The following is a 14892-nucleotide window of genomic DNA, read 5'->3' as shown; positions in this document are numbered from 1 at the left end:
CCAACCCCAAGTAGTTGAAAAAATGTTCTGTTTGTTGTTGTTGTTGTAGGTTAGCCATTCACAACATCAAATCAGATCAGACCATAGAATGGTATATCGGTATGCTCAATAAATGTGAAAGGAAATTATAATAACAGTATCCATATTTGGGAACAAAACTTTGACTTGTACAATTAAAAGTGCATATAAGAAACCACAATGTCACTTAAAAGCTTCGGCAGTTTTTTTATTTTAACGTCTCTAAAATAATAAAAATTAACCTGAACTCACTGGACATAACCTTCAAAAGAATAGTCATCTTGTCAATTGTAGGCTGTCCATAGATCCTTACAAAGTAAGTGGAGGAAAAACCAGAAGTTGTGCTCAACAGAGTGAGACTCTTGCTCGTGGTGATGTTTTATCTAGACTACTACCATCCATTGTTCCTGGAAACACTATATGTAACTAAGCAAACACAATACTTTCACAAAAGTGGCTGCAGAATGTTCAGTAGAACAGTTTGAGAAGGGTTAACATATGGTCTAATTAGATCTACAAATAAATTATGAAAATAGAAAAACTAAGACCAGAAAAGAAGTTGGTTTCAAACTAGGGGAGTTAGGATGAACTTCAAAGATGCATTTAGAATCTAAAGCACCTCAACGAAGAGTCGTACTTAAAGGCATCTAGCAATCAACAATTAGGTAAGGCCTTGACATGAAGATTCAAGGTATAACTAAAGGGCACCATTGTTCCTAATTACTACACCTTGTGTTAGGAGACTAACCAGCGATTTCTTTTTTGTCATTTTTAATCATAATTCAATTTCTGCATCGTTTTGTTATATTTAACCAATTTTTAATTAAAAGCCATGTTATGTTTGTTTTCTCACTACCTTGTACAATTGATGTATTCAACTCCGTCCCACAAAAATGTCTACCTTTCCTTTTTTTTTTTTCTTTTTTTTTTTCTTTTTTTTTGATAAGTAAGATTTTATAAAAAACGCTCAAAAGGGGAGCAGATCCCAAAGAAACACAAGGACCAAAAGGCATCTCAAACCTTCAAAGAGGCCAAAAAAAACAACAATCTCCTCTAGAGATCTATAATCTCTCCCTGAGACCCAACAAAAAAGAGTGGAAATAATATAGAACTTAAGCATAGAAATAGGCTTCTCCTTTCCATCGAAATATCTCCGATTTCTCTCGAGCCAAATGCACCACCAAATACAAAGAGGCGTAGCCCTCCAAGCATCCTGAATGAGAGCCCCAACATAGAAACCTCTCCAAGCCTCAATCAACCCACTAGAGGAACAAGGCATAACCCAATGGACCCCAAATAACCGAAGCATCAAATCCCAACAGTCTCTAGCCATGTTGCAATGTAACAGAAGGTGATCAACTGTCTCCTCATCACTCAAGCACAAATAACAACGATTGACCACCGCCTAATTCCTCCTCCTTAAATTATCCTGGGTTAAAATCTTACCCTAGACAGAAGTCCAAGCAAAGAAGGCTGCCTTAAGGGGAGCCTTAGAACGCCAAATAGACTTCCAGGGGAAAGGGCCTCTAATACCAACCGAAAGACACCTAAAAAAGGACCTAACCTCGAACCTACCCTGAGAGTTAGGATCCTAAAGCCAACAATCAGAATCCCCGACTATGATCACCTGGCGATACAGAACCTCCAAAAAACGAGTAATCTCCTCAATCTCCCAGTCCTGAAAGTGCCTCCTAAACTGAACATCCCATGTCAATCTCCCATTATCAAGATGATAACAGTCAACCACCATGGTCTACCTTTCCTTTTTTGGTTGTCCCAATTCAAAATCCAATGTACTATTTTTTTAATATTCCTAATTTACCCTCCTTGCCTTGAAGTCATAAAAGCATGTCGTCCCACCATAGAAGGGCATATTTGGAATTCATTCTCTACCAATATAATAAAAAAAATTAAAAACTACACTCTTAAAAAGTTAAGTTCCCAAAAAGGGACACTTTTTATGGGACGGAAATAGTAATCAATGTGGTGATAAATTAATAATAATAATAATCAGCATGGAATATTAAAGTTTTTTCTTTGGAGAAGTACTTTGGTATGCTTTTAAAATGTTGAACAATATGTTCATATATATAAATATTTTCTATTCTTATAGAATATTATATAAAATCAAAGGCTTATGCCTTTTGCCCTGAAGCCTCCACCACACCACACCACTGTAGCTTAGGATTCTAATATAGTTGTTCTAACCCACTTTCTACCTTGGGTATTTTCCTCTTGGGGGCCACTTCTTACCTCTGTATTAGTCTTTACAATCAAATTAAATTGTTTACGAATTTACTGTTTTAGTCCATCAGTTACCATGTTGGGGGATATTCACATCCTCACTTAAGTTGTCAGATGATTTGCACATCGCATCCTGAATTTTGAATAAAATTTACTAGGAGAATAACCATAGATTTGAGAGAACATAAAGGTTGAGGTTCATCATTACCTCGATGGGGGTATTTATTGGAGGTACACTTGTAGAGACTGCATTGTATTCTACCACATGATACCATACAAGAGAGGAACATTGACAGCAACACATAGTGAAGTACAATATCAGGTAAGGAACAAGTATGAGAAACCCAAACGAACCCAACCTTGGCTATCAGGTGCATGTACTGCTCCAAAAGATGGTAAGACAGTGTCTTATGTTATGATTGCTGAAAACTTGAAGAAACTGATACTATATTATTGAATAATCATAATCTCTGAATTACAATGCATATATACACAGAATATGCCCTAACTAAAAAGATGAGAAAGACAAGACTGCCCTAACTAAATAGATGGGAAAGACAAGACTACCCTTAATATTAAAATAAATCCTCTAACAATTGCAACATTATTTTGTAATTCCATGTAGAATCGGGGAACAAAAGGAAGGTCACAAGCCTGATTATTCCAGGATTTCCTTCTCCAGAGCAAGAGATCAAATGAAAGAGAATATTAGGCACCAAGAGATGTCGTCGCCTATTATCTAGCTTCTGAACATGAATATTGTAGAAGATGAACATTGTCTCCGCCATCCAAATCAAACATATTTATAAAAATTCATTAACTTGAAAGATTATTTTTGTTTGATGAAAATCTTTAGAGATAGATCTCCTTATCCATGAGAAGTGAACGACACCAAAACTCGGACACTTTTTACCAAGTTGCAACACCACATCTCGCTACAATGATAAAGCCAACATGTGTTAAAACATGTTGGGCAAACACTTCTACAAAATGATCCAAAACCCATATTAAAATGAACATCAGCTGGTTGAGTTATTTAACTTATTTATAAAACGGTTCTAATATTTGAAAATCTAAATCTTACGCAATTGCATGACCAAACCACATGGTAGCTAATTAGTGAAAAAATTTCACATCGTAAACTAAACATTTTATCCATTTGCTCACCAATACATTAATAGAACTATAGGAATTGTCATGTGCCACTCGTGTGCTCCTCACCTTTCATTATCCTCAATAACCTACCCACCTCCCCCCGTGCATTTCTTGTTAGCTATCTTCCAATTCCCACAACTCCACACATTAAAGTGTTAGTAAAGTCTTACCCAGGAAGTGATGAATGAGTTTGGCATGCCTGAAATGTGCCTGCACTAATGTTATGCTCTTTTTAAAATTTTTTTTTTTTTATAGTAAGAAATTTATAAAAAGCGCTCAAAAGGGGAGCGCATCCCAAGGGAACAAAAACAGGCCAAAACAGCCATTACACTTTTAAAGAGGCCAAAAAAATCAACTATTTCATCTAAAGATCTATAATCTCTACCTGAGACCCAACAAAAAGGAGTGGAAACAATAGAGAACTTAAGAAAAGAAATAGGCCTCTCCTTCCCCTCAAAATATCTCCTATTCCTCTCAAGCCAAATACACCACCACACACAAAGAGGAGTAGCCCTCCAATCATCACGAACATGGCCCCCCACAAAACACCCTCTCCAAGCCTCGACCAACTCTCTGTCAGAGTGAAGCATGACCCATTGGAACCCAAACAAGCCAAGCATCAAATCCCAACAATCCTTGGCCATGAGGCAATGCAAAAGAAGATGGTCCACCGTCTCCTCGTCCCTAAGACACATGTAGCACCGATTGACCACCACCTGATTTTTCCTTCTCAAATTATCCTGAGTTAAAATTTTGCCCAACACAGAAGTCCAAGTAAAGAAGGCCACTTTGAGAGGAGCCTTAGAACACCAAACAGACTTCCACGGAAGGGTCCTCCAGGCTCCACAGAAAGACACCTGAAGAAGGACAGCACATCAAAACGACCCTGAGCACTAGGAGCCCAAATCCAACCATCAGACTCACCAACCATGACTCCCTACCGATACAACTACTCCAACAGACGAATGGCATCCTCAACCTCCCAATCCTGAAAGAGACGCCTGAACCGAACATCCCACACCAGTCTCCCGCTATAAAGATGATAACAGTCAACTACCATGGCCTGCCTATTCGAAGCAATCCTAAACAGCCATGGAAAAGAGAGAGCAAGAGAAATATCTCCACACCAAACATCCTCCCAGAAACTGATCCTCCCGCCATCCTTGAATCTAAAACGGACATTCAAGGAGAAATCATACCAACCCTTCCGAATGCACTTCCAGACCCCCACACCCCTCAGACCACGCACCTCAAGAGAGCACCACCCTCATCTGCTCTCCCCAAACCTACTAGCAACAACCCTCCTCCAAAGCCAATGCCTTTCCACTCCAAACCTCCACAACCATTTTCCAAGGAGAGCTTTATTGAAAGGCACCAATCTACGAAACCCCAACCCACCATTACGAATAGGCCTGCAAACATGCTCCCACCGAACCAAATGAAACTTAAACTCCTCCACTCTGCCCCCCACAGAAAATTATGCTGCAAGCGCTCAATTCTCTCAGCCACAGAGACGGGAATCTGGAAAAGCGAAATAAAATAAGTAGGAAGGCAAGAGAGGGTACTCTTAATTAGAGTGACCCGCCCCCCCTTGAAAAGATACTGCTTCTTCCAGCCCGCAAGCCTCCTCTCAAATCTATCCACAACTGAATCCCAAACTCCCACACACCTCGAAGGAGCTCCCAGAGGCAAACCTAAATAAGAGATCGGAAAAGAGCGAGTGCGACAACCAAGAATACTAGCAAACAAGCCGATCTCAGGAACCTCCCCAACTGGCACCAAAAGACTCTTGCCAACATTCACCTTCAGGTCGGAAACAACTTGGAACCAGATCAAGACACATCTCAAATACCTGAGCTGGGACTCCTCCGCATCACACAACACGAGCGTATCATTAGCAAACATCAAGTGAGAGATCTCTAACTAGCTAGTAGCATCTCTTCCCACCCAGAACCCTCTCAAAAAGCCCAACTCAACAGCCCTCCTCATCAACCTACTAAGAGCCTCCATCACAAAGAGGAACAAGAATGGGGAAAGTGGGTCACCCTGCCTCAAGCCCCTTGAACTGGAGAAAAAACCGGTCGGAGCTCCATTCACAAGAATTGAGAACCGAGCACTGGAGATACAAAAATGAATCTATTTACTCCATCTTACTCCAAACCCCATCCTCTCCATTAGGTAGAGAAGGAAACTCCAACTCACATGGTCATACGCCTTCTCAATATCCAGCTTACACAGAACACCTGGAACCCCACTACTCAATCTGGAGTCCACACACTCACTGGCAATAAGAACTGAGTCAAGAATCTGACGGCCTACCACAAAGGCATTCTGAGAATTAGAAATCACACCATCCATCACTTTCCTCAAACGAAGAGCAAGGACTTTGGCAATCAACTTGTAAATGCACCCTACTAAAATCCCGAACATCCAAAGCCTGCTCCCCCCCCCCCCCCCCCTCTCCCTCCTAGGGATGAGAGCAACAAAGGTGGCATTCAAGCTCTTCTCAAAAGACCCCTGGGCATGGAAAGCTTGAAAAGTGCCCATCACCTCCCCTTTAACCACCTCCCAGCACTCCAAAAGGAAACACATGGTAAACCCATAAGACCTGGGGCTTTATCCCCGTTACAGCTCTTCAAAGCAGACAAGACTTCCTCTTCAGAAAAAGGCTCTTCCAAGCCCGCACACTACTCACAAGAAATGGTGTCAAACTGAAGCCCCTCAAGCGGAGGTCTCCACGTAGCAACCTCTGTGAACAACTCCGCATAGTACTCAACAATACCTTTGCACGCATCCTCCTCCTTAACCAGAGTCAACCCATGCACCCGAATCCTCCCAATATGATTACCTCTTCGATGGGCATTGGCCAATCTATGGAAAAACTTCGTGTTTCTGTCGCCCTCCTTAAGCCACAAGGCTCGAGATTTTTGTCTCCACGAAATCTCCTCCATGATAACAATCTCAGCAAACTCCGCCTAACACTTCGCCCTCCTTTCCTTCAAATCGTCCCCCAAAACCTCTTGACCCTCCATCCTGTCAATATCAGCAATCTCAGAAAAGACCCGATTCTTCCTCCAAACAAGATTCTCGAACACCTCTTTATTCCACATCTTAATGCTTTCCTTGAGAAGACGCAATCTCCCTGCAAGCATATGACTAGGGGTGCCAACCACTCCAAACCCATCCCACCAGCCTCGAACCCTATCCCGAAAACCTTCAGCACGAAGCCACATATTCTCGAACCTGAAAGGAGATCTACGTCTACACAACCCACCACAGTCCAGCATCAACGGGACATGGTCCAAAATAGGGCGAGCCAAAGTAGCCTGAGTAGCATCAGAGAACATCTCCTCCCAGTCACCTGACAAAAGGAATCTATCAAACCGAGACAGGGTAGAAGGAGAACGACCACTAGACCACGTAAAAGGACCTCCCTCCAAAGCATCAATAAACTCCGGAAAGGCCTCCACGTCAGTCGTCCATCGACCCCCCGTCGATCTCTCAAAAGGAGAACGACCAACATTAAAGTCACGACCAATACACCAAGGTAACAACCATCGTCTTCGGACATCCCCCAGCTCCTCCCAAAGAAGAGTAAGCAACGAATCCTCTAAAGGCCCGTAAACTCCTGTGAAGACCCAATGCAAACCATTCTCAATGAGCTCGAACACACAAGAAATAGAATACCTCCCAAGCCGAGAGTCCACCAACGACACCCATCTGCTGTCCCACATAACAAGGATACCACCCGAGGTGCCAGAAGCATCCAAAACGCACCACTTCACAAATCTACCACCCCAAAGGCATCTCACAATCCAATCCGTCATCGAAGCAATCTTAGATTCCTGAAGACACACCACATGACCTCCCCCTTTTCGAATCACAGACTTGATCACTTTACTTCGCACCGGGTCATTAAGGCCCTGGACATTCCAAGACAAATTTTTAGCTTCATAGGGAAACAGTAGCTAAATCCGTCCCTCCCCTCCTCCCACCATCCCTCACCCTGGGGCCCCTATTCCTTCTTTCATAAGTCACCAACTCAGTGTGGCATCTCACATTACGATCATCCATCCCATTCTGAACCCCACCCCTGCAACCCATACTTTCCTTCTGTTGTGAAAGAAGGACATCATGAAACATACTCATCGCCTTCTCCATCTTGCCCTCAAAAGACACCCCCAAAAGAGAACCCACCTCTCCACCTTTCTCTCGCAACCACTCCTCCTCCACACCTTCTCTTCCCTCAAAAAAAGGACCCTCCACACATTCCCCTTCCGGTCGAACAAAAGCCAAAGGAGCACACAAAACAGCCTCCTGCTCCAAACCATCCCACTGCACCAAACCCAACTCCCCAGCCACCGAAGAACAAGCATCACCCTCCCAATCCTCATGGACAGAAGTGGAAGGGGAGCTACCAGCCAACGGAGTCCCGAACTCCTCATCCGACAAACAGCCCCTAGACTCACTCTGAAAATTCCTCGAAGCTAAGTGAGCCTGCAAGTCATTGATCAAAGGGGCAGCAGAGGCATTGTCAAAAAAGAACTGTAAATCCCGCCCAACACAAACCGTGACTCCCTCACGGGTCAAATGAGGAAACCGAGACAACTTGCAGCCTGTCCATCCCCATGCCAGACATCCTCTTTCACCATTGAAACCGCCTCTAAATCCGGAGAAAGCCTTTTAGAGAAGGAGGGCAACCCTCCCTTCTCCAACCCCGACACCCCAACAGAAGGGGAAGAGAACGAAGAAGAAAGCAAAGGGGCCAAACTAGACCGAGAGAAAGACTTACCCGGAGATAAATCCGGTTGCTTAGACATCACCCATTTCTACTTTTCTTTACGAGACCATTTCTTACGCAAAACTGGGAGAACAACCTTCTTTTTAGACCTCAACCGGTGCCCCTGAACAGGGAGAGCAGCTCTTCCACCATGTCTAATGCCCCCGAAAGAGACGTAGAGGGCTGTTGATCTGGGCAAACCACTAAAGAAGAAAGAGCGTCGAACCAGTTCTTAACTTGCAACCCAGAGCAAACAGAAACAACATCCGGCCCACCCGCCGAACCGCAATCCGATCCACCCAACTTACCGCTTTGCAGGCTTGAAGAAATACCCAAGGAACAGCCCTTCTCGGGCCTCTGGGCTATCACACGAGGCCCAATCGAAACAGGGTCAGCAACACAAGAAGAATTAAGCCCTAACACCAGCCCACCCACAAGCCCATCAGCACAAGAAGCCTGCTTAGCCTTGACAACCATTTTTTTGAAAAAGAAGTGGATACAGCTGTATCCCACTTCCAACGGCCGAACCTTGGACACCAACCACGTGTCCTAGGTCCATCCCTTCCCCACCCACGCGTTGCAGGCACATGAAATCCACGTTGGTATCTTCTCCGATCAGCAAACTGGACGGCCGGCAAAAGTCCATGGCCTCTGAACTCACCGAACCTTGGGAACGTCCTATTGCCTGCAAGACGACACAACTCCGGTGAGGATGAAACACCATCTCTCCTTTTCTGAGAGAAAATCCTTCTGAAGCATTCCGTATTCCTATCCCAAAGCAAATCTCGCCACTCCTTCCATTTCTAGAACTTGTACATCCCCTTCTTCCCCAACGCCTCCCATCTCAACCAATCAGCCTCCTTTAACAGGTGCGATCCATCTCCACCTTCCAAACCATCCGTCGTCGGGACAAGCACAGGATGCTTCTCCTCCCAAATAGCCACTTTATAACAGAACTTATCATCATGGATGAAGACGAACAGAGGGCAAACACGGCCGGCCGAGACTGTGATGCGAACCTTTTCCGCATCAAAGGATTCACTGGCTTCCACCCAAATAAAGCCACCACAGAGATCCCCAACTGTCACAAACAGAGAATGCTTCCAAAGGTGGAGAAGGAGTCCGTATAGCGTGACTCTTTTCAACCCCTTCACCTTCAGCACTCCGGAGTAGCCCACTCTGAAATTCCAAGCATCCACTCAAAGAATGGCCCTTCCCCAATCCCGTCGCCCCTCCTTGAGAACCCTAGCTGCCTCCGCCGAAGAAGGAAGACGAAAGAGAATCAAAAAGTCCGGCAGAGGCGACACCATCACACCCGAAGCGACCTTCCAAGCATGCGTCGCCCAAGCAGCGATCTGAGCCCTATCACCCACCTCCTTATCGAATTCACCCACCAAACACGAACGAAGATCATCTTCTCTCCTTCTAACCGAATCATCATCCAGAAAAAATGGAGTCCCTCTATATGTAGAAGAAGATCTTGCAGACTGAAAAAGGCGAGGCAAACGAGCAACCTCCACGAAAGAATGCATGCTAAGACAAACCCCAAACCACGAAATCAAAAGAGACCAGAAAAAAGTAGCAGAGGATTTCACTGGAGTTTATGACTCCGGTGACTGGTCGGAGTAGAAGACTCCTACCGCATCTCTACCACCAACTCACTCTCAGACCACAAATTCATTCGCCACTGTAAAGAAAATCCTATATGCATATTTAGAGAGAACGTAAGTTTCATTATGCCCTTTTTAAATTGCTCTGTACATCCATAAAAAGAAATACCATGGATTAGTATTTTTACATTTCTTAGATCCTAGAATGCAACCTCTTGAATTCATGCTTACTTTTACTTTTATATACTCTTAACTTCTTTGGGAGATTTATTAAGTTCCATTTCAATTTTTTCAACGAACCAAGGTCTCGGTGAATCATGTACCAAATGTTCAGTTCTTTTGTTGCTGCCTTCCATTCATCCCCTATCTTCTCTTTAGCCCTAATGGAGCTAAGCCTGCCATTCCCGTCCTTCCCCATCCCAACCCAGATTGGGTTTGGAAGTGATTGTCTTTCACAAGAAGAATTCAGGATAGGGGTGTCGCATCCAAAACCCACTTGTTCTCATTCATACATATAAGGAAGGTGATGCAAGTCCAATTCAAGAAGTGACTATGGATATTTTAGCATAAATGCATAAAACACCAAAAAAACTAAGCAATTTCAGAAAAAATGCAACTCATAACAAGTTACCTTGTACAAATCCAGTGAGCTATAAGTCCATGACCTTAGCTTGCTATATCCCTCTTGATATTGTGCAGGAATATTTTCTGGTCTGAATAGCATGAACACTCATTAAAAATTACAGAAATACACTCTATAAAAGGGACATGTATTTATAACCAAGAAAGAAGTACATGGCTACATGGCATTCCATGGAATGAGAACACTCACATTTTAGCATTTTTCACAGTGCTGGAAATAGCAATACATGTCAGACGTGAAATTTTGAGATCAGTCACAATTTATCCTTTTCAAATGAGGACAATAGTATCAGTGTCCTCCTTACATACAAATTTACTATATTTCAATATCACCAATTGTAAAAACTAAAAAATAAAATAAAAATAAAAACAAAACACACACACTTATAGAGGAAAGTTTGGAGGCCTTGAAAAATTGTAATTAAGGCTCCAGCTCGTAAGGTATGATTATGACATTTTTTCAGTAGAAATGGGAAGTGATAAGTCTGGATGTTTTGGCCACATTAACTACTTCCATGAGCATGGATAATTTGAGAGAGGTATCATTTCAACCTTTGTTCTGTTGGTTCCTAGGAAAGGGCAACAGTTTACCTGAGGACTTTTGACCTATTAGCTTAAAAAGGCGCGTGTATAAGTTGATAGAAAAGGCGGTGACTTAGTGTCTCGGAGAAGTGATGGGAGCAATAATCTCGGAATATCAGAAAGTTCATGAGGGATTGCCAAATTCTTAATGTGGTGCTAGTAGCGAACGAGTGCTTTGATTTATGGTTGAGGAGCAATGAGCTTGAGACGCGTCCAAATTGGACAATGAGAAAGCTTGTGATCATGTGAAATGTGATTTTTTTTATATGTATCATTGATTGGATGTCTTTAGATTAAGTGGGGGCAGTCAATGGAATTCTTTATTTCCACAGTCTAATTTCATGTTCTCATCGACAGAACTCCAGCAGGCTTCTTCAGGATTTCTAGAGGACCAAGCAAGGAGACCCACACTTGCCTTTTTATTCATTTCGGTGATGGAGACCTTCAGTCATATGATAGGAAGGGCACTGGAAGGTGCTTTGCTCAAAGGATTCCAGATTTAATTAGTTAAACGGTCCACTTGGCAGCACAAAGGAAGGAGAAACATGTTGAGTTTGAACATCAATTTGAGCAAGAGTGAGCAGTTTCACAAGGTGAGGTGGAGGGGGTACAAAGGCAGGAAATTTAGGGAGTATAATAGGAAGTAGAAAGTATTGAGAACATTTAGAGCACCCTATTTGGAGCTTCCTTTGGCTCTTTCTTCAAGGCAACCACAATATCAGATACTATAATAAATTGATTCAAGAAGAGGCTTGCAGGATGGAAAAGGCAATTTTTACCCATAAGCAAGAGGCTTACACTCATCAAAGTCACACTATCGACCTTGCCTAGATACTTCATGTCACTCTTCCCGATCCCCAACTCTGGTGAAAAGGTTTAAAAGCTTCTAATGGATTTCTTGTGGGAGAGAATTGGGGGTCCAAATGTCATTTTGGTTTCATTGGAAAACTATATAATACCCCTGTTCCAAAAGGGTGTTGGCATACTAAGGAGGTCCTGCGCTAGTATGAAGTAGGACTATCCCTTTATGCAAGATTCTCCGAAGAGGTCAGGGTTAATTCTCGAAGAATATCAGGTCTGTGGTGGAAATGGTTTACGTGTTAGATCTTGACACAATCTTTGGTGCGATGAATGCCATAAAAATCTCAAATTTCTGGACCAGGCTACAGTGAAATTCTCACTGGACTACTTTAGACTATATGAGAGAAGGATGGAGTGGGATGGTGTGGAATGTTGTCTTCCATAGGTCCGAGCAGGATTTTGGAACGGAATGAGATTTGGGCTTTTATGTTTTTACGTAATCTAGTCATCGGTAATGAAGAGGATGATGCTTTGTGGTGGTTGATGGGTGAGATCAGGGACAGGAAATTTTAAGGATGCCATCTATTAAGTTCTTCAAGAAGGAGGTCAGCAGAGAACTCTAGATAACCTATTGAAGAAAATTCAATAACAGCTAACTGGTGTTACATGCATAAGTAGGATGAAATAACATGAGTTATTTGATGTTGCACTGTGCAGTGACTAAATGCCTGTAGGACTTTCTGTTTACTCTGTTTGGATTTCATTGGGAAATTCCAATTTTGAGAAATGATCTTCATTATAGGGTAAGGAGGGTCAAAGTTTTGTTCAACTACAACCAAGTTTTATGTAGCGCTTGCCAACTCACATCTCAAAATCCTACCAGTACCTACTATAACACCAAAAATTGAACTTCGTGGTACAAATGAGACATCTTACCTTATCAAAGAAGGAAAAACAGAAAGGAAAGAAAAGAAAAGAAGAAAGATATCTGACAACTTACAAGTAAATAATTAAGCTCTAGACATTTTTATCCACTTACAATAGCAGTTCACTCGATAACAAATCCCATAACACAAGTTAACAAAATGAAGATCTTGTGAATAAAAATAACTACTATGAGTTGAGTCAACCAACAGTCTAGTATTTGTCAATAAAAAACAACTTAGAACTTAAAAGGAGAATGCACCCCAAGACGATTCATGAGCAAAAAGGGTAGTCCAACAGCTTCTTTTTTTCTCTCTCTCTCTCTCTTTCTTTACTTTCTTTTTTTTTCCCCCCCTTTTTTGGATATGCAAGACACTACACACTATTTTCTCCCCAAGGGGACATGAATGACCCTTAACCTCTTCTTTGGGAGGCTGAGGAGATAGCTCAACCAAATGATCAGTTTTTTCAACAGGTCAATTAGAAAACATATCAATGCTGGAACTTGAACATGAAAAAATACAAAATAAACCTAAGTACTTAACAAAAAAAAAAAAAAAAAATGAATTAGCTTCCAAATATCCAAAAACCCCAATTTGCAAACAAGTCAGGACCAGTGGCGGATCCAAGGGGGGGCTTGGGTGGGCTTGAGCCCCCCCAAAAAAAATTTTTTTTTTTTAGTATAGGTATATTTAGCCCAATGTTTTAAAAAATAAAAATTACTAGTGGTATTAGCCCCCTAATTTTAACCCATCCAAACAAGCCCAATATCTAAACCACAATTTTAAAACAAAGGCCCAACCAAATAAGTCCAAGCCAAACAAGCCCTAAACAATCACTAAGGCATAGCACATAGAACTCCTAAATTCCTAATCTTGCACAAATCAGAGAGCTCACTCCTTCTCTCCCTCTAAAGTCTAACCCTATTTCCTCTAAAAAATTTCAACTCTTTAATCTTTCGATCCCCAAATCCCCCTTATTTAATATTAGCCCCCCATTAATAATTCCTGGATTCGCCCTTGGTCAGGACTCCACCATTTTAGTTCTATAAAATATCAACAAATATTTCAAGAATTTATACAAGATTGGGGTTCCTTTTGTGTTCCCTTAAGTTAGTGACAACCCATAGAAGGACTTACCTAGATACAACACCCACTAACAACCGTAATGCCACATAAAGCTCATTACACGAGAATGCATATAGAAGTTCCTTTAGCTATATGATCAAATCCCAAGAATTTCCTAGTTTTAATTTTTTCTAAGAAGCCATTAAATTTCACAACACTCAGAAGTTCCTGAAATGAGCCAAAAAAAAATTTAACAAGTTCCTGAAATGAGCAATAAAAAATTTAACAAAAGTAATTGCAGATTGTGTTGGTAATTGAACTATTTCACACGTAGAGGTAGCTAACAGATACATATACAAATATATATATAGATAAAGAGAGTGGTGAGTTGGTTAAAACATACTCGGTAACTGAGAGGATGTGTTTGGCAATGTCGGGGTCGGTCTGGGAATTGGCGGAGTTGGAAGAAGAGTTCTTGGTGTGTTGCTGTTCTTCTTGGAAAGCGAGCTCTGTTTGCTTGAAACCCTTCTTCTTCAGATACGCAATTACCGCTTTCTCAATCTCTTCTTCGTCCATTTTTCTTCGCCACAACCAATCTCTCCTTTCTCTGTGTTACTGTGTTTTTTTTTTTTTTTCCTCTCTCTGAAACTCCAATCAAGAAGGGTCAAGTCAGATGTTGGGAGCTTTTATCAGGTCTCGCTGCTAAGAGTTGGGCCTAACGCGCAGTCCAATAAAATTCTTATAAAGAGCTATTATTAAATTTTGGATGGCCCAATCCAGATCTAGAATTTGGACCGACCTTAATGGGCATGTTTGGAACGTTTTTTGTTTTTGCGTTTTGTTTCCCCCAAATAAGACTAGTGTTTTATTGTACAATATTTATGAATAATAATCTAAAGTATGTTTAGTAATGCCTATTTGTTATAAAATTTTTGTAAATAAAAACATAGAATAGGTTTGGAAAGAAATTGTTGCAAGTTTACAAAATATAATTGCTAGTTTAAAAATGTCATTTCAAAGTTTTTCAAAAATAAAAATAAAAAAATTTGTATTGTTCATTACTACAATA

General features: G+C 41.7%; 1 protein-coding gene across 2 annotated transcripts in view; it reads right to left on the bottom strand.

Annotated features, from left to right (window-relative positions):
- LOC132282487 (transcription initiation factor TFIID subunit 5) overlaps nt 1-14489 on the bottom strand; it is a 47006-nt gene extending 32517 nt beyond the window's left edge. The window contains exons 1-2 of one of the 2 annotated variants that reach the window (XM_059784190.1): nt 14227-14489; nt 10439-10520 (exon numbers count right to left, since the gene is read on the bottom strand). In XM_059784190.1, coding sequence (XP_059640173.1) covers nt 10439-10520; nt 14227-14399 — 255 coding nt within the window. In that variant the 5' untranslated portion in view covers nt 14400-14489. The remainder of the gene's footprint in view (nt 1-10438; nt 10521-14226) is intronic. The other variant, XM_059784191.1, reaches the window with a different exon arrangement.
- Nucleotides 14490-14892: the final 403 nt, after the last annotated feature.

This window comes from Cornus florida, unplaced genomic scaffold, assembly GCF_030987335.1.
Source record: "Cornus florida cultivar Cherokee Brave unplaced genomic scaffold, ASM3098733v1 CherokeeBrave_3.0.0_Hap2_Chr11, whole genome shotgun sequence".
In the NCBI taxonomy this organism is placed as follows: Eukaryota; Viridiplantae; Streptophyta; class Magnoliopsida; order Cornales; family Cornaceae; genus Cornus; species Cornus florida.
This window is presented reverse-complemented; position numbering and strand designations above follow the sequence as displayed.